Consider the following 18,910-nt stretch of genomic DNA (forward strand, 5'->3'; position numbering starts at 1 on the left):
TAGAGCCACAAAACAGAGCCTGTCTACTTGAATGAAGAAACATGACTCAGCAAGGTAATCAAGATAGCAGTCAGGTCTATAAAAAGGGGATATCTGTCCAACAAGCAATTTTTAGCAAGTAACATGTAATTTTAATGTTTTAATATTTCAATTATTTTTCTACCTCTTTTATGATTTGTAAGCTGCCCAGAGTCGATACAGAGATGGGTGGCATAAAAATGTAATAAATAAAAACATTCCACCCTCCTTCCTGAAATTCTCTGTTCACTTTGCAATTACCAGGCTGAACTATGAACTGGACACTAAGTATTCTTGGATCTTTCCTGATCCTGTGATTTGTCTCTTTGGACCCTTTTGGCAAAGTAAACTCTTGCCATTATGTTCTTTCTGTATATTTAAAGCAGAAATTTAATCTACAATATGCATTTGTGTTATTTCCCTCAAAGATGTATGATTGCAATAAATAACTTGTTTTCATGCCAGAAATTGTCTTTATGCAGTTGTCTTTATGCACTTGAAGGAAGAAGCTGGAAGAAACAAACAAAAGTGAGGGGGAAAGAGCTGGAAGAAAGGAAAAGGAGAAACTAGAAAAGTAATAAAAGTCTAAGAGTTTAATTGCAAAGCAATTAGAGGCAAGAACACATTAAACAAGATAAGCTAATGTGATCCAAGAGATGTGAGAATGATTATAGGTGAACTTTGGAAAGAAAAAGATGCTAAGTACAAAAGTAATTTCAAAGTAAAGATTGAAGTTTAAATATAGGAAATAAAATATGATAGAAAAGGAATTATCCAGATAGGAAATCATCGTTTTTAATATCTTTAGCACCCAGTATATTGTATTTTGCATATATATATATTTTCATATAATTGATAAAGCTTTTATTCTGTGGTAGAAGCATGTTCTGCCTGATTGTCATGGTGGTGCAGTGGTTAGAATGCAGTATTGCAGGCTAATTCTGGTGACTGCCAATTTCCAGCAGTTCATCAGTTCTAGTCTCAACGACTCAAAGTTGACTCAGCTTCCATCTGTCCAAGTCGGTAAAATGAGGATGCAGACTTTTGGGGGCAATATGCTGATTCCATAAACTACTTAGAGAGGGTGGTAAAGCATTGTGAAGTGGTATATAAGTGCTATTGCTACCTTATGCAAAACATGAACTTATGGTACAGAATCTGATAGCGCTTAAGCAATATCCTGAAGCACATAGCACTTAAGCAGTATCCTGAATAACAGGAGGCCAGCTTCCTATAATCTTCTTGGCTGTTCTTACCACTCTCTGTATGGACTTTCTATCTGAGGCACTGTTGCCACCAAACCAGACAGTGATGCAGTTTGTTAGAACACTCTCAATTGTGCCTTTGTAAAAAGTGGCCAGGACAGAAGGAGAAAGATGTGCTTTCCTCATCTGACGCAGGAAATGCAGATACAGGTATACTTGAACCAAGGTAAAATATTTCAGTAAATAAAACAATGCAACAACAAAATCATAATAAGTGTGTAAATAACAAAAAACATTACATGGTTACTTCTAATCACCTTAAGCCCAAAGGACTGCTAAAACAATCCTTTATTTGCTATTTCACAGTTTGTTTTCTTTTTTTTTCTTTGTGTTTTTAGACCTAATCAATGATAGTAATAAAGTATTACACTTTGTGTAACAAACTTTAGATCCTTTACCCACTTACCATATATTACAAAGCGCTTTGCAATTATTACAAATGACCACAAATTATTATTGAACTATCCCCAGATGAAATGTATACCTTCCACATATGAGAGACATATTGAAATACTGTATATTGGATTTGTTGATCACAAATATATAAATTTAAAAACTATGATGGAACTGACAAGTAAATTAGGCTTCAGATCATAAAATATTAACTCACTGAAAATTATTATTCACAGCTTTTAAAGCAACTACAGAGTATAAAACATGTTAAAGATAATTATGTGCATCTTTAAATGCTTGTGAATTAATATTTTAAAATACTTCTTTTTAAAATCCTCTTTTCAGTTTCCTATTGTTACAGTTTTCATGATTTGACACTGGGGGAGCTTAATTCAATCCTTAGTGAAATAAGTTTTAAATACAAGTTTAAAAACTTTCTAAAAAATCTTTTGGAATAAATAAAAAAAATAGTGTGCCGAGACCTAGGCCCTATTTCCTGGCAGCATTAGGATTGATAGTAATAATTTTACTTGGTACCTTATACATTTATTTTGTACTTTCTTAATTGTTTCAAATTGTTTTTATATTTTATGATGCATGTTGCCCAGAGACAATTGTTGAAATGGGTGGCTGTAGAAATCAAATAAATAAACAGCAAAAACCAAAACAGCAATAGAAATTTGATTTTAGAAAATTATAAACAAACTAAGGGTTCAGATGGATTTGAAATAAGCTTTTGGAGTTAATTGTAAGAATCTTTCCTGTGAGAAAATACTTTTGCTTTGAATTTTCTTAAAAAATAATAGGACAAAACTAATAAGGAGAATATTTATAGGTCAGGTTGAAATGAAGGGTCTTTGGTGCTCTCTGAGCTTGGTTGTTTTCATGCAGTCATTTCATTAGTCAAACTAGGTAACATCATCAGTGCTAGTCAGGATGAAATACACAAATAATTATTTGTGATTTCAAGGCCCAACTTTCAAGGTTGGGCATTAGAAACAACTAAAAGGAACTGAAGATTATAATTAAAGGAGTAGAACATTTAAATTTTACTAATACAGAACAGAGCAAAATATTATAACATTGGACATATTGAAGGATATTTTTGAAAAATGGACCTAGAACTTAATTTTAAAAGTGACTTTTCTGACCCAGAAAAGGTACCACAGGTACCAACCACAGGAAATATTTCCTGTATCACCAAAATTACCCATTATCTACAAGCTAAGGAGGAGAAGTATACAAAGCATTTGAAAAAGCAGCTTCCTAAAGTTTGTTAACCTGAGCAAGGCATCACATTTCAAAGCATCCAAGCTGTCATGATTTCTGCAAAGCTGCAGCGACTGCTTGGAAAACAGAACCTGAGTGTCTGCCTGTGTGAGAAGGGAACATCTGCTTTACTCTGTTGGCAATCCCAGAAAGAAGTAATTGTTTACTTGCACATCCAGACTATCAGGAGCTTTGAAGCAGCTTTGTTGAGTTTTCTGAAAAACCCTGCTGCTTTAATGCTCCAGGCAGATGTGCTTTGCTTAAGGTTAACATGCTTTGTAAAACATGCCTGGGAAACCCTAGTTGTTTATTAATTAGGCAAATAAAAATATATATAAAATTATATATATATAATGTGTGTGTGTGTGTGTGTGTGTGTGTGCCTTTGTGTGTGTGGGTGTGGATACCTGTGGGTGTGGGGTTTTTGTGTGTGTGTGTATAATAGATGCAGCATGTGGCATGGTATAATATACTTTATTATTATACACAAAAGGTAAGTCTAGTAACTGTTGTCACTTGTTATATTAGAATCCATACCGATAGATCAGAATGCTTTTTAAAAAAAATAATAACATAGTTTATTGATCTTTGTTAAACTAAATTTACTTACAACTGAGCAAGATCTTTTAACTTTTCTTTTCTGATAATATGGCAGCAGATTGCTCCGAGGGGAACGGTAAGTTAGAGAACATTTAGTTTGACAAAGACAGTTACTTGGTGGTACTAAAATAACTGATTTTTTGTTGTTGTTAAATTGATTAATGAAACACAACATTCACTCTTTTAATCTGTTATTTTTTTTAACTTTGTGTGGGTGTTTTCATAAAGGACACAGGCAGCTATTTTTAAAATTATAGTTTATGTCACATCCCTTTCTAAACATAATGCAGCATCTGTTTATAATTGTATTACATTCAGGTCAGATTTTTAAAATTAAAATAGTATTTGCCTTATAGGTATTTAAAATGATTCATATGCTCCTGACTTAATCAAAGGAACTCAGGGTGAAATCTTACACTGAAAGAAGAAATTAGAAATGTTCAGAATCAAGTCTTATTTATATGGAAATGACTGACACAGAACATTTCATTAATGCTAAAAAATATGCAAAATCAGAGTGAATGTACATCACATTTGAATCATCATGCAGAAAATATCAAACCTTGGGGTTTTTTTCTTCACATAGTTTAGTTTGTCAGGTTTTTATTTTTAAAAGCCCACGATCCCTATCTAGAAATTAGCTATATCTAAAAATTGAGGACTTAAAACTAAAATTTTCTTAAAACGACAAAACTTGCCAATGCTTCAGATGCTTGTGTAAACAGTACATATGGAAGACTGCAATAGCACACAACTGAATAACTGTTTTGTCTGTGAAAATGTTTTCTTGGCAATGCTGGGTGAAATCCGACACAAATGGTAACTGGAGGAGAAATCACTCTTAAGGAAAATGTGGCATTAAGCTTGGCTCCTCTGCTAACAGAAACAAGGAAATATGTTGTGGGGGGGCAGGGGGGGAGGCCAGATAGCACACACAATTTCATGATCAAAGCCCTACCCCTTTGTATTTGCCTATATGTCACACAAGGAGGCAGGGCTTCAATTGCAAGATCTGTTCATCCTCAAGCAGTCATCCCTGAACAAAAGCAAAATTATATACAAACAGTGTTTTCTTTTTTCACTTACAGAATTGATAATGGGTGGGAAGTTGAAATTTTACTTATTTTATTTAAATTATGAAATGGGTACTTTCAGCTATTCTTGTCACATAATTTTGGTTTAATTCAGTCCCTGACATTGCTGCCTAGATTCCATGGATAATGGCTTGGTTCAATGTAAAACATTGTTCCTTCAGCGATGAAATCTAAATATAAAGCGATTGCGTGTTAAAATATTTATGAAATTTATATTGTAGATAAGATTATTTCTCTTTTGCTTTTTAAAGATATGGTTTCATTATTTAAAATGGGTATCTTTTACCTGGAGTTGTATACCATCTTTCCTCCAGGAACATAAGGCGGGGTTATTCCTTCCAATTTTCCTCACAACAGTCCTGTGAGATAGATTGGACTGAGAAAGAGTCATTGGCCCAAAGTATGCTAGTGAACTTCCATGATTGTGGGTAGCACAATACGACTTCAGCAAGAGATGGTCAATGCCTAGAATGCACTACCCGAATCTGTGATTACATCCCCAAACCCCCATAACTTTAACCTTAGACTGTCTACTGTTGACCTCACCACATTCCTAAGAAGTCTGTAGGGGGCATGTATAAGTGCACCAACGTGCCTACCGTCCCTGTCCTACTGTCCCCATTTATTCATATCTATTTCTGGTATTCATAATCATGTTTATACTTATATCTGTTATCTTATAAATGTTTTGACAAACTAAATAAATAAAATAAATAAAAAATAAAGATATTGATGGTTGGAAGGATTAATAATCTCCAATATATTCTTTATTATGAGAATTACCCTTTAGTAAGATCAACAGAAAGACATTTATTTACTTGTATACTTTCTTATAACATTGTTTAAGAGAATATGTAACTGTGTTTTGGTTTCATGAATGAATTATTCTTTATTTATTTACTTATTATTTTTTATAATTATACCTGATTATGATCCCATAGGATACTTGGTGGTTTATATGTGTGCCATATTTTACAGTGCATATATATGACTGCATTTGGGTATAGGTTCCATGAATTATATTTACTTTTAACTGGCTTTACTCTCGAACAAAACTATTAATTTTTCTGGGCTTATTTCTAAGAAGTTGACTGCACTGTTAGTTGCTTTGCTGACATATAAAATCTTCTTTCTGAGTAAATGGCAAAATGTTCACCTTTTCATCATCCTTATTTACTTTCTTTGTTGTTGTTTTCTTTCTTTCATACAGGCCATGCAAGTAAAGGTACAGGTCTAAGTGTATATAATATGTATATATGTTTTAGTTTTAGAAATGACCAAGGTCTCAACATTCTTTCCATTGATCATACAGTGGCGTCACAAAGGGAAGATGCATGTCCTTTCTAATATAAACCCTATTGGAAACTTGGGCAGATTTTGTCTATTTTTATTCTCTGGTATAAAAGCTAGGTACTGACTTCGGAAGTAGGAAAATAGTCCAATAATATATCTCTTCTGCCTCTGTCACCTTCTTCATGTTATGTAATTGATTTTACTTAAGTATCTTAATTCCTCAACAGAGCAATGGATGAACAGGAAATTTTACTACTGAAAACAAAATAATACTAAAGTAACATGGTGGTCACTAAAGCTACTATCTATTATTATAATTAGAGTGTTGTTTTTTTTAAAAAAAGTGACCTTCATATCGACCTTAGCTTTTCTTACTCAAGACATACTGAAATATAACTTTTTGGGGTATATTAAACCATTTGTATAGCTATGTACCAAGGCTATTTAAAATCACTTTCTTGAAATATAGGTTCAACAGACAGCATCATGCAAAAATATGCAATTCACTGGTTGTAAGACAATTATGAGATGATTCAATTGGGATAAAAATAGAGTTAAAGAATTAGAAGGTAATCTTTAATACGATTGCTTCCTTTATAAGTCAGTGTCTCCATGGCTACAAAAGTGCAGGGTTTTTAAAAAATATAAATTCATTTAAATACACATGAAGAAACAGCATCTGTGCAGAAATAGACATTTGTTTTTTTAAAATAATCCCTATTTCATTATCTGCATAGTTTCAAGAGCAATGTTAATGCTGGATCAGAAGTAGAGGCTGCATTTAATTGTCTAGCCACTAGTGGAGTGGACATCAGTGGGAGAAAAAAATCTCCATTCAATTCAGATCTCCTCCAGAAAAGAAACTGCTGCAATGAGAAACCTTTGCAGCAGATTTAGGAACAAGGAAATATGGATGAGGTAGAGGCAAAATAAATGTATTTCTTGCTGTACAAGCAAAAGTCTGCTTATACCATAGTGGAAAGTCATCCATTTTTGACCTCCAGAAGAGAATTAATTATGTGATAATGACTTAAAAATTAATTCTATTAGTGCCTAATCTATGGCTTCCATGCACACAATAAATTACCAGCCTTCCACAAATTTACTTAAATTCAAGAATTTTTGAAACTCTGCAATCTTCAGGACAGGGAGAAAAAATATTGATGAATCACCTTCTGTGCCTCTAGCTGACAGAAGTACATGTATTTCTTTTGGTATACCCATGTTATGCCTATCAGTATTTCTCTGTTTTTTCTAACATTTGCAAAGCTATTGCAGAACACTTAGTATTTTAACAATATATAACTGCATGAATTATATACATGCCTTAATTACATGTCTGAGGCATGTAACTGAAAACCTTTGAACATACTAGTTTCTGTGGGAACAAATGTATTAGCAGGTAATGTGCCAATAGGAGCACATAGGAACCACCAATATTTGGCTACTGGTAGCATATTTGTAATTCTGACTGTAAAGTTGTTCTTATAAAATAGGAAACCAAAAGACAAATGGCTTCAGCTATTCCTTAACTCTGATTTCCTTTTTCTGAGTAAATAAAAACACTTCCAAACAAATAGATGAGATAGAAGCATATACATTATAGGATCTAGAAATGCCCTTGAAGTTTTTCTGGCTGGACCAGGTAGGCATATCTCTCACTAAAACAAGCATGGAGCTTTCTCTGCTCTTCACTTTCACCCTCTAATTTCAAGATTGTCTCAATATAGTTATTCACTCAGATGAAGAGTTTACCCAAGGAGAAGTTATGCCCTCCCAACCAAATATTGAATTGGGTAATGGAGCTCCTACCAGAAATTCTGGGTAGCACTAAATAGGAAATTCCCCTTCTCCAAAACATAGCTTTTAAAAAAGTGTCTCCACTTTTTTGTTTTTAACCAGAATTACTAGGCCAAAGTGATTTTGGAGCACGTGGTGCTATTTGAAAACCCAACACTAGAGTCACAAAGATTAAAGGATTTTTAATTCAATAAAAGGAACAAAGTAAGGACCTGAGGAAATGAGTTAGCTGCATTAATTTCCATGAGGCTGACATTTTATGCTAAATATATTAATCATTAATTTGTAAACAAACTGAAGGAAACAAAGAGAAAGAAGGTCATAGAGTAGGAGCAAAAATAAAGCAATATAATTGATTAAGAGTTGCACTGAACATGAATAAAAGATCCTTGCTGTATCTTCATATACTTTCCCTGAAAACTTTACTGTTTCCATTCTCTAAAAGTTTTCAGGACAGAGGGCATGAGTTCAAGCCCAATTAGAGAAATTTTGTTCTTGCTCTTAGGAGGATCTCCTGCCAGTGCATGTCTGGGCACAGAAACTTCCAATTCTCTCACTTGTGGAGTAGGAAATAGTCTTAATCTATGTGTAGAGTTGCCAGCTAGCCTGCTGAGCGATATACCTTCTGTAATGAACCTATCAGCCTTGTGAAAATATAGATTGTACATAGGAGTGTTGCTTTGTATCATGTTATATCATGTTATATTCCTTTAAAAAAAAAAAAGACACACAGTAAAATAAATTAGGTGGGCCAGAGAGGCATCAAAGGCATCAAAGAAGGCGAAAGTAAGCACATTGGTATCCATTAGCTTACCCAGGGTTAATGACATAAACCAGATCAATGTCTATAAGCTTATTTGTGACTTGGGGCCTCTTGCATATGTTACAAAGAACTAATAACTGAGAGACATCAGCAGCAACAATATTTGAGAAATCTTCACCCAATCTGGAAAAAAAAAATCACAAAATACCTGACCGCTTCAGCAGTCATTTCCAAGTTGGAGTTTATTATTTCAAAATCTATCACTGAATTGAAGGAAAGAGATAGTATTTGAATTTTTAAAAAGTATGTCTTCCCAGTATTCTTTATGTATTTTAGAGTACCTTTCATATAATATAACATGCATTCATAAGTGGATGAGTAGGTGTAGATAGATTCAGTATATCTTCACCCACATGTTTCTCATCTCAATATTTCTATTTATGGTAAGCAACATTATAGAAAGTGCAGAAAAAAATCCCAGAAATCATAAGAAAAAGAAATCAAAGGCAAGACATGAAAGAAAACAAAATGTATCTATATCCAGTTAGATTAACACCATTCGCTATATTTTTTTTAGTTTTATTCCAACTTTACAAACTATTTTTAAATTTCTCATCTTTCCCTTCTTAGGAATTTAATCAGTTCCATCTATGATTTTCTTGGTCATATCACCACAATATCCTGGTCACTCTTGTATTTCATCTACATTAATTGCATAACCATTTATTCTTTTCCCTTTCTGTTTTTGTTTTAACACACACACAACATGCAGGCAGACACACACAGAGAGTCCAACTACATTCAACTTATTTTTATGTTTCTCCTGATACATTCAGCTCTTCCTTTCATCTAACAAAGTTTGCAAACATAGCCATTTTCTCATACTGTATGTTGATACTTTTTCATTCCTTGCAACAGAACATCCATTTTCTTTCAATAATTTATATATATTTATAAACCCATCTTCCTGTGTTTAGTTAATATTCTACCAAATTCTTTTATTTGATCTAGGATTCTGCTATTTATGCTTTGTGTATAATTCTTCACACCATTTTTCCAGACAAATCTACTTAGATTTACAATCTAGTAATACTTGATGAAAATCATTCAGGTTCTTGGTGAACAGCATGGCATCATCTGCTTATAGGACACACACACATACACATACATTCCTAGTCAATAAACTTCTAATGTCACCACAAATTTATCAATAATACTTGATAAATAAACTAAAATAAAACTAAACTAAATAAACTAAAAGGACATCACATGAATTACTTACTCTCAAATACTGAACCATTTGTAGAATCAGACTGTGAACCCAGCTTTGCAGGAAGCAGTGAGCTAGAGTACAGGATACAGTGGCATCTGATATGTCTTACTAATATTCCCTCCCCCAAAAATCAGATTTAGGATCAGGAATGAAAGGAAGAAATTCACTTTTATTTTAAGAAGAACCAATTATTCTTCATCTTCTCAAAACTTGAAGGCAATAATCATTTCAGGTGAACAGAGTCCTGCCGCAGTGATGGATGGAAAGATTTGGGATGTAGAAGATTTGTTTTTCCATTCCTGTTTTTTTCTCCTGCATTTATAAAAAGCAAAATACATATATGCTTAATTTATCTATGGGACAATGAATAGAAGAAAGTTAAGAACTAGGCCTATTGATAGCTGTCAATCAGCATGTAACAAAAATGAATCAATATTACATTAAGAAAGCTTTCATTATTTGTTATGGATGTTTTAATAATTGTCAGTAAAAGTTTCCTTTTAGAAGAACTGGAACTTGGTGGCAGAGACAGAATGGATAGATGGATAGATAGACACAGAGAGAGATTTATAGTCACACAACCTGAAAATATTTCTTTATTTGGGGAAAAAAGGGGGGGAGTTGTGTCAGATATTCTCCTGCCTAAGAGAATAGTGACGTCATTGAGTCCTGTGATAAATTGTGACATTTGTTTGTCTGCTATGAAAATCAAGTAGCAATTAATGTCATTAAACCCACTGCTACTATAAAAAAAAACTTTTTGAAGGCATTCCACAAACAAAGCTTTGAGGCAAAGTGTTGCAATTGTGTGTCCTTGAGGAAAGCCATTGCATAATATTTTGGTTTCCACTGAATGCCAAAAATATGGCTAGATGTTTTGATATATTTTATTAAAATGAGAGCTTAACAACAATTTTCAAAATATGTGACTGCTCTGAGCATTCTTTTCTGTTTTAATAGAAATTATTAATAAATTTTATTTTATCAGTGTAGCATACAGTGTAAGGCCCAGAGCCTTCATATCTCCTTTGCAGAAGGAGAAGACATGATGAATTAATAGAAAAGAGTTGCTAATTTATTTATTTATTTTATTTATTAATTCAATTTAATTGTGGTAGATGCATTATGTGAGCCCAGTCTTGAATTCATGCCTGTGGCTCAATTCTCATTAGGGTCATTGTTCATCTTTTTTATGCATGGGATTCAAAAAAAGATAACATTTGTAACTGTTTAATCTTAATCTGTCCCTAGTATCATTTTGGTGGTGATAAACTCAAATGCTGTTGCCCAGAGCTTTGATTTACTGCCTTAGTTTAAAAAGTTTTTTTCCCCAGTGAAATTGTACGTTGTCTGCATCATGAACAGGTTAAATGTAATGCTAATGTGCAGCCTATTTGATATCTTTTTCCAAAAGCTTATTCTCTGTATATTTCACGTGATTAAAGCTGCTGATAATGTAGTGTGATCATTTGACAATGATTCTACAGCAAAGTAGGACCCAGTTTGTGGGGGCAATAAGCTGACTTTGTATAAAATATACAAAAGTATGAAGGCTATTGCTTAACACACTGTAAGCCGCCCTGAGTCTCCGGAGAAGGGCGGCATATAAATCAAATAATAAAAAAAAAAAGTAGTTTTCTAGTGTGCTTGCTTACAACTGTCCAGTTTTGTGGAACTTACATTTTGTATTTCTTAGATGTTGTACAGGCACATATCTCAAACGCTGAAATCCTCAGAATTATAAATGGTATCACTGTTTACCCATTCTAAATGTAGTTTGTGTGTGCGTGTGTTTTATCACTATATACATACTGAAAAATTACAGAGGTATTTATTTCCTTAAAAATTGTAAAGATATTTGAATTCTTGAAAATTACAATTTCTACAGTATTTTTCTTATAAAATACCACTAAAATCATGCATTTTCATGATAGTCTTTTGGTTCACTTTGGTTTTACCATTCAAATGGGTAAATGTTCAAATGCTTTAAGGTTTAATATGAAAATCTAAATTTAGTCGCATAATTAGGAACAGTAATTATTTTAGTATGAAAGAAATAACTATCCTTTGTACTTTATATGTCTCTTTTTTGCAGTCTGGAGGTCATGACCAAGAACGAAAAAAAGCAAAACATAGAGGGGATTTATATTCAATACAGACTTCTCTGATTGTATCTGCACTTAAAAAAATGCTCCCCATTGGGTTGAACATGTGTACCCCTGGAGATCAAGAGCTAATTTCTCTTGCTAAGTCCAGGTACAGCTGTGTAAGTCAATATTTTACTCTTACTGATTGTAATCTAAAAGGTTTTAAATGAAGACATGCAGTATTTGAATCTGAAGTGGACAAAGGTAATTCAGGTCTGATGTTGATACACTCAGTGTGCTTATTGACAGCTCTTTAAAGGCACCACAACTTTTCCTGCTCAGGGAAATACTTGTTTCAGTTCAGGTGTTGCCAACTCCATAATAATTCCTTAACACTAAAGTGTTAAGGAGTTAGTGTTAAAACTAAGTGTTTTCTTGAACTTAAACTCAAGAAAAGCTCCTCTAAGGATACTCAGGATGGGTTTGAACCATTTTTGCAGTCTTCAGATATGAGTACCATGCATGTCTAGAAAGATACAAAGCATGAAAATGATCAAACAAATAAATTTAAGGAAGGCTTATTAGAGGGAGGGAGGGTTTGATTTGGTGCCAAAATCCAAAATCTGAGTCATTTTTATCTCTATCATCTATCATCATCTAACTAATCTATCTATATTATCTTTTCTCCTTACGATATAAGAAGTATCCTCCTAATTCAGATACTCAGATTATCTCACAAATATTTTTAAAACATTTCAGAACCTAGCAAGCACACTGAATATTTGTATATTATTGAACTTTAAACTACACAAGGACACATAGCTACAGGAGGCTCCTTACTACAAAACTTTGCTCTCTTTATTTTTATTTTATATAGAGTATGCAGCTATATCCCAATAGGTTGTGTTCTGTCTTATTATTGGTCAAAATATATTTAAGAGGACCCAGATCAATATGCCTTTATTTATCTGCAGAAAGACACTGAAGAAGAAGTTAAAGAACATTTACACAATAACTTGCATTTGCAGGAAAAGGTAATATTCAAAATGTCAAAAAATCAGTTAGTTAAATATATTTCTGAGTTCAAAACATATGTTAATATATTTCATCATTTAATAGAGTAATCCTATAGCTAAATTATATTTATTATGAAGAAATAATATGAATGAGCAACATGTTGATTTCCATATGTTGAGGTACACCTTTTACCAGCTCTGGCAGTCATGCCAGGGAATGAATATGGCACTTATAGATACAAAACTTGTAGCAAGCTAAAGAGCTTACTGGAAGTTTACTGACACCAAATAGTGTGGCCATAAAGTATACCAATATAGTATCCCCAACATGCTGATCACAAGTTTTCCTCTGGCAGGCAATGTCAATGTTGGAGTCACAGACAGGATAAATGTGGCACAGAAAAGGAATATATTTATACTATAGCCTAATTTCCTCCAGAATTTACTAATGGTGTAACAACAGTTTTTAGACTAGCATAAAAAATTTCTTTCTTTTGATTTTACTACAAGGGGAAGAACTAGAAACAAGCTTGTACGTATAGTGAGAGAATTCCTCCCTAGTACCATAGATGGGAAGAGACCTTTAATAAGAGTCCCATTGGACCAATGTAGGCAGTACTCGAGAAAAAAAGAGATTTTATTTAGTCACTTAGATATATTTATTTATATTTTGTGTTTCCAGACCTCCCATCTCTCTCAAGGAGAGACTGGAGATTATCCGGAGACAATCTACAAAATAATAAAATTGCATACTCGTAGCACAATAGAGCTCTGCAGTGTCTTCCTGCCTTTGATTTTGTAATGCATTATCATTTAGAAATATCACATTTTTCTTCTTCCTAGCAATAAGCATATAGCTTTTCCCCCTTGCTTCAGTACAGTGGTGCAAAAATGGCAATAAATTTTATTTAAATAAGTGTCCATATTTAATATTAAGTATGCATAAGAGTGGATCAAATTTTTTGATATATAGTCAGATGACCCTGCTGTGAAATGGCAGTTGAATCTCTACAAAGATGTCTTGAAAACTGATGAACCTGCTGATCCTGAGAAAACTATTGAACGTGTGCAAAGGATCTCAGCAGCTGTCTATCATCTGGAACAGGTAAAAAAAATATATTACTTTATGTTTAAAAGTGAGACATATGGGCTGAAGATCCATGGTTAAATAGAGTAAATAGGAACTCCACAAACTGATCTTTTTTTATTAAATTTTTTTATTAGTTTATAATATGGCATACAAAGAGACTACAAAAGTAAATAGTAGGGAAGTTAGGGGAGGGAAAAGGGAAGTGGATAGTGGGGGGAAAGCAAGGGGAAAAAGAAAAAAAACGACATTGACTTCTGATTCCTTTGGTGCAGTAAAATAAGACATTAACTTCTAACCTCAACAAACTGATCTTGAACAATGAATATAACTAGGATGGGCTGGGCTGGGCTGAGCTGAGCATTTTATATCCAGGGAAATTCTGTAGCCCTTAGGGATCTTTATGGAGGATTAAGTAGGATGCTGAGACAGAGCAGGGAGAATGGATGTTTGCATACTAATAACCATCTTTGATAGTGTGCAAGGGATATTTGCAAAATGATTATAAGGCAATCTAAAGATAAAATAGTATAAAACATTATTATTTTTATACCACAGTTATAGTCTAATGGAGGGATTGATAAACAAGCCACAAGATTCCATATACCCCTAGATACTATAATATTAAATTGATTTTAAGATTTTCTTGAGGAATAGTTAAAATTTTAGGAAACCACCAAATCTAATGACATTTCCATTTTCTGAATGTCATAAGTTTTAGTTCAAAAATTATGGCGTTTTTTTTAAATTTCCAATGAAAATTCTATTTTTAATTGGGGAGTCAAGAAATGTTGCTAACATATCATGTACTATAAATATTAACTTTTTTGTCATTGGATCAGGTGAGAATCAGTTAAAATATCTTTATTCATATTGTCCATAGGTTGAGCAACCGTTAAGATCAAAGAAAGCAGTTTGGCACAAACTCTTGTCTAAACAACGTAAAAGAGCTGTTGTGGCTTGTTTCAGGATGGCACCATTGTATAATCTGCCAAGGTACATAGTTTTTTAAAAATTCTTATATATGCTATTTCTGAATACTGCTTGCATTGTTGAAAAGCATAATTTCTGGTTCGCACCCTGGGAAGGTGTGAACCAGAGAAAATGGCACCATTTTCAAATCCCTTTTATGGTCTTGTGGGCATGAATGTATTGATTGATTGATTGATTGATTGATTGATTATTAAATTTCTATGCACCCATGTCAACGATCTAGTGACTTTGGGTAATTTTGAGCCTGTCATTGTCTCTCAGCCCTAAGAAAGAAGAAATGGCAAACCACTGCAAGGATAGTCCAGTCAGTTGCTAGGAGTCAAATGATTTGAAGTCACCCACACTATTCATTACTTCTGTCATTATTAAATGATTTCAGGGTCTTGCAAATGACCTTCAATGGCCTTTGGTAAAGTTCTATCATTTTTAACCAATGTGTTTTACAGAAACTTCTGATTACTTTAAAACAACTGAGTTGAGCTTGATTATGTGAATTACCTAGTTATTCAATGCTTTGGGAGATCTTTATATATCTCCCCAGATACATAAATCTAACCCACTCCAATCTAGACTGGCAACATGGAAAAATGGACTGTATATTTAAATATAGTGTTTTTTTCTATGCAATTAACATCACTCATTTAAGGATTTTGTCAAAAATTTTAAAAAAAACATTACTTCCTAATGTATATCAATTATATGTTCAAAGTTCATAGAGATACGTAGCCTTACCAGCATTTGGTCATTCCATCCTTTCATCTCTTTCATTCAGCGGTTGCAATGGAAACTGTATCCATGAATCAAACAAAATAATTTTATAGATGCTACAGAACATGCACAGAACTAGCTATGTATGTTTTTGGCATCAGGAGAATAGGGGAGGCGGTGGAAGAAGAGCGGAAGAAGGCGTAACATTGTTGTGGGGAGATTTTCTCTCTCCCACATATACAGCTCTGTAAAGATGTATTGTTCCTGAAGTTGTTTGAAGAGATAGCTGGATATTTTATTTTGAATAACCTTGATTGTTTGCATATGCTATGCAATTAGCATTCTTTGAACATAATTGCCAACATGCTTCTTATATGCAAATCTAAGTTTCTGGCATTCTCCTTTTTTTAACTTGTAACTTATTTGAAACAAATGGGAATTCAAAATGTGACAATTAATTTAAAAAAACATCTGAAGATTTGTTTTATACTCAACTCCTATACTCTAGGGCAGGGATGTCAAACTCAATTTCATTGAGGGCCACATCAGATTATGTTTGACCTCAGAGGGCTCCGGTGGGAGTGGCCAGCTTGATGTCACTCATGTTGGGGCACCTGTGGTGGCCCAAGCACTCCTCCAGCGAAAATGGGCTCCTGAGCTCTGTTTTCGGCTACAATGGCATCCTGCAACCATATGCCAGTGAAAACTGAGCTCGGGAGGGCTGCAGACAGCCCTTCGAGCTCGGTTTTCACTGGCAGAGGTACTGTGGGCTGGTCCTTCACTGTTTAAAGGGGCGGCCCCATGAGCCAAATCTAAGCACCCTGCAGGCCAGATCCAGTCCCCGGGCCTTGAGTTTGACACCCCTGCTCTAGGGATTTGGGGGGAAGGCAGTTCTTTCAGATATAATTGCATGATCTTCTTGACTGAAAACCCAATGTTCTTCACAATTTGGAATTTCTCCTGCCACTTAGGTCTTAATGTTACTAAATATTTTAAAGGCATTAAAATATAATGAATAGATAGTTTTCCTTTCCAACAGCTACATTTCTAATAAACTTAGCGTGACTATTTTCCAGCAGATATGCATAGTAATTATCTTAAGTTACTAAGTAATGTAATTCTTCATATCAAATTATACATAGTTGAGTTGGGAAAGAAGAAAAGATAAGTGTATCTGCAGAAGCAAGCTTTCTATGTTGTGGCCATTTGTGCTTCCCTTCTGGCTTTATTCTTTTTAATTTTATTTATCAAATTGATGTGTTGCCCATCTCACATAAGGTGACATTCAGCAGTGCATAATAAAATAATGGATAATTTAGGTTAGTATATGGGGGAGATTTAGTCAGTCCAAGTCAGGTATGGATCAAAAGAGCCCTTAGCATAACAGAAATTCATGAAAGGAATGCCTTCCCATATTCAGCTGTCTTTTGTTAATTGGAGACATCTCTATGGTAAGAGGAAGAAGACTTCTGTGAAATCCTTCACCTGAAATTCCAAGTAGCTTTTTGTCTGCTGTTTACATAAAAAGAGGGAAACAATCATTCTCAACAACTTTATTTTTGTCTTTTGTTTAAAAATCCCCCCTTCCTCCCTTGCTCTCTCCCTTCCTTCCACATAACAGTAAAGAATGGAAGGAGTGTGGAATGGAAGAAAGGTGACATTATTTTTCTTTTAAAAAAAATAAAAATTCTCCATCTTCTCATATTTAAAGAGACTGTAGAAGACTCAAAGACTGACTGAATATTTGGGGGCGGGGGCTTTCACTGCACTCAGCTCCAATGAAATACAACATTCTGGTTTACCCATATTGAACTAAATTCTATTAAACTAATTGCACACATATTGCACTGCAACATTATATCAGTTGCAATTAGTTATGTTACAAACTTCTATAATCTTCTATAATTACATCATTTGCAAGGAGTTATTGGAAAATTACACCTCCTTTTTGATTAACCACAGTTCAGTACTTGTTGGAACCCTAAACTGTGATTAATATTATGATTTGAAGTCCATGTAACCATAAGTAAGTAACTCCAGAGCAACAACGTTGCTTTTACTCTATAATAGATCAAATATTTCAAATACTGGGTTTGAATTGAAGAAGGTGGGGAGAATATTTTATGGGTTTGAAATTCAGCATGGATAATTCTGCCATAATCACTGCCCAGATTCAAACATAATATTAAAGCTTCACATAGTTTCTACCAACATGGGTTTGTTAAAAAGAGCTCATGCCAGACCAATCTGATTGCTTGTTTTGACAATATGACTAGGTTAATGGAGCAAGGGAATACTGTGGATGTTTAGACTTAAGTAATGCTTTTGATTAAGTAGAACACAGCCTCCATCTAGACAAATTGAAATAAAGTGGGAAGGGTTGCTCCACTGCCAGATGGATCCAGTTAGCTGAACAATCATAGCCGCCATCATCACCACCACCATCAATCATCATTTAAACTTGTATGCCACATGAGTCTCGATAACTAGATGGGATGTTCATAAAATGTGTACATGGCACAAAGCTGGAGGAGATACTAAATAGGTGCAAAGATCAAAAGGATTTAATTGATATGAAGTTAACAAACGTTCAGTGGTAAGAAATGTATTTTTTCTGCACTTAAGCAGAAAAACAATATGCTCATGTATAAAACACTTGGCTCAGCAGTAGAGCTTGCAAGATAGATCTGAATGTCCTAGTAGACGATAGGTGAGCCAGTAATGTGCCATAGCTGCCAAAAGACCCAATGTAGTTTTAGGCTGCATCAACAGAGGTGTAATGGTAGCATCCCCAAAAGCTCTATATTACACTGATCAGATCACATCCAGAATATGTGCCAGTTACAGTCTCCACAACTGTTGGTGCTGGAATATCCTTTGCCCAAAAAAAGACAGTTGTTAACTTAGTTGCACCTGATTTTACAATCTTTTTCACCATGGTTATCAAGCAAATCACTGTAGTTGTTAAGTGACACCCGTAGTTAAAGGAACTTGGTTTAAAAGAAAAGAATGCTAACGGGAGCATGATAGTGGCCTTCCAATATTTTAAGGGATGTGACAATATTTTAAGGGATGCGTGGCTATATTCTCCATATTACCTGAGGGTAAGAAACAAACCAGTGAGTGGAAGCTTCATAGAGGGAATTTAAACTTGAAATGTAGAGAGATCTTTCTTATTATGAGAGTTTGTAAACAAATAGATAATATTTGCCAAGGTGGTATGAAGACTCCTATATTGGGCTTTGCACTAA

The 18,910-nt window shown here is 34.0% G+C and overlaps 1 protein-coding gene across 10 annotated transcripts in view; it reads left to right on the top strand.

The window, feature by feature from the left end:
* Positions 1 to 18,910, top strand: part of RYR3 (ryanodine receptor 3) — a 290,814-nt gene that overhangs the window by 224,381 nt on the left and 47,523 nt on the right. For 5 of the 10 annotated variants that reach the window (XM_087875404.1, XM_087875406.1, XM_087875413.1 and 2 more), the window contains exons 70-75: positions 3,601 to 3,621; positions 5,850 to 5,864; positions 11,864 to 12,034; positions 12,830 to 12,889; positions 13,845 to 13,976; positions 14,842 to 14,954. In XM_087875404.1, coding sequence (XP_087731530.1) covers positions 3,601 to 3,621; positions 5,850 to 5,864; positions 11,864 to 12,034; positions 12,830 to 12,889; positions 13,845 to 13,976; positions 14,842 to 14,954 — 512 coding nt within the window. The remainder of the gene's footprint in view (positions 1 to 3,600; positions 3,622 to 5,849; positions 5,865 to 11,863; positions 12,035 to 12,829; positions 12,890 to 13,844; positions 13,977 to 14,841; positions 14,955 to 18,910) is intronic. The other 5 variants (XM_087875417.1, XM_087875424.1, XM_087875434.1 and 2 more) reach the window with 1 other exon arrangement.

Source organism: Pantherophis guttatus, chromosome 1, assembly GCF_059756535.1.
Source record: "Pantherophis guttatus breed Tessera chromosome 1, ASM5975653v1, whole genome shotgun sequence".
Classification (NCBI taxonomy): domain Eukaryota; kingdom Metazoa; phylum Chordata; class Lepidosauria; order Squamata; family Colubridae; genus Pantherophis; species Pantherophis guttatus.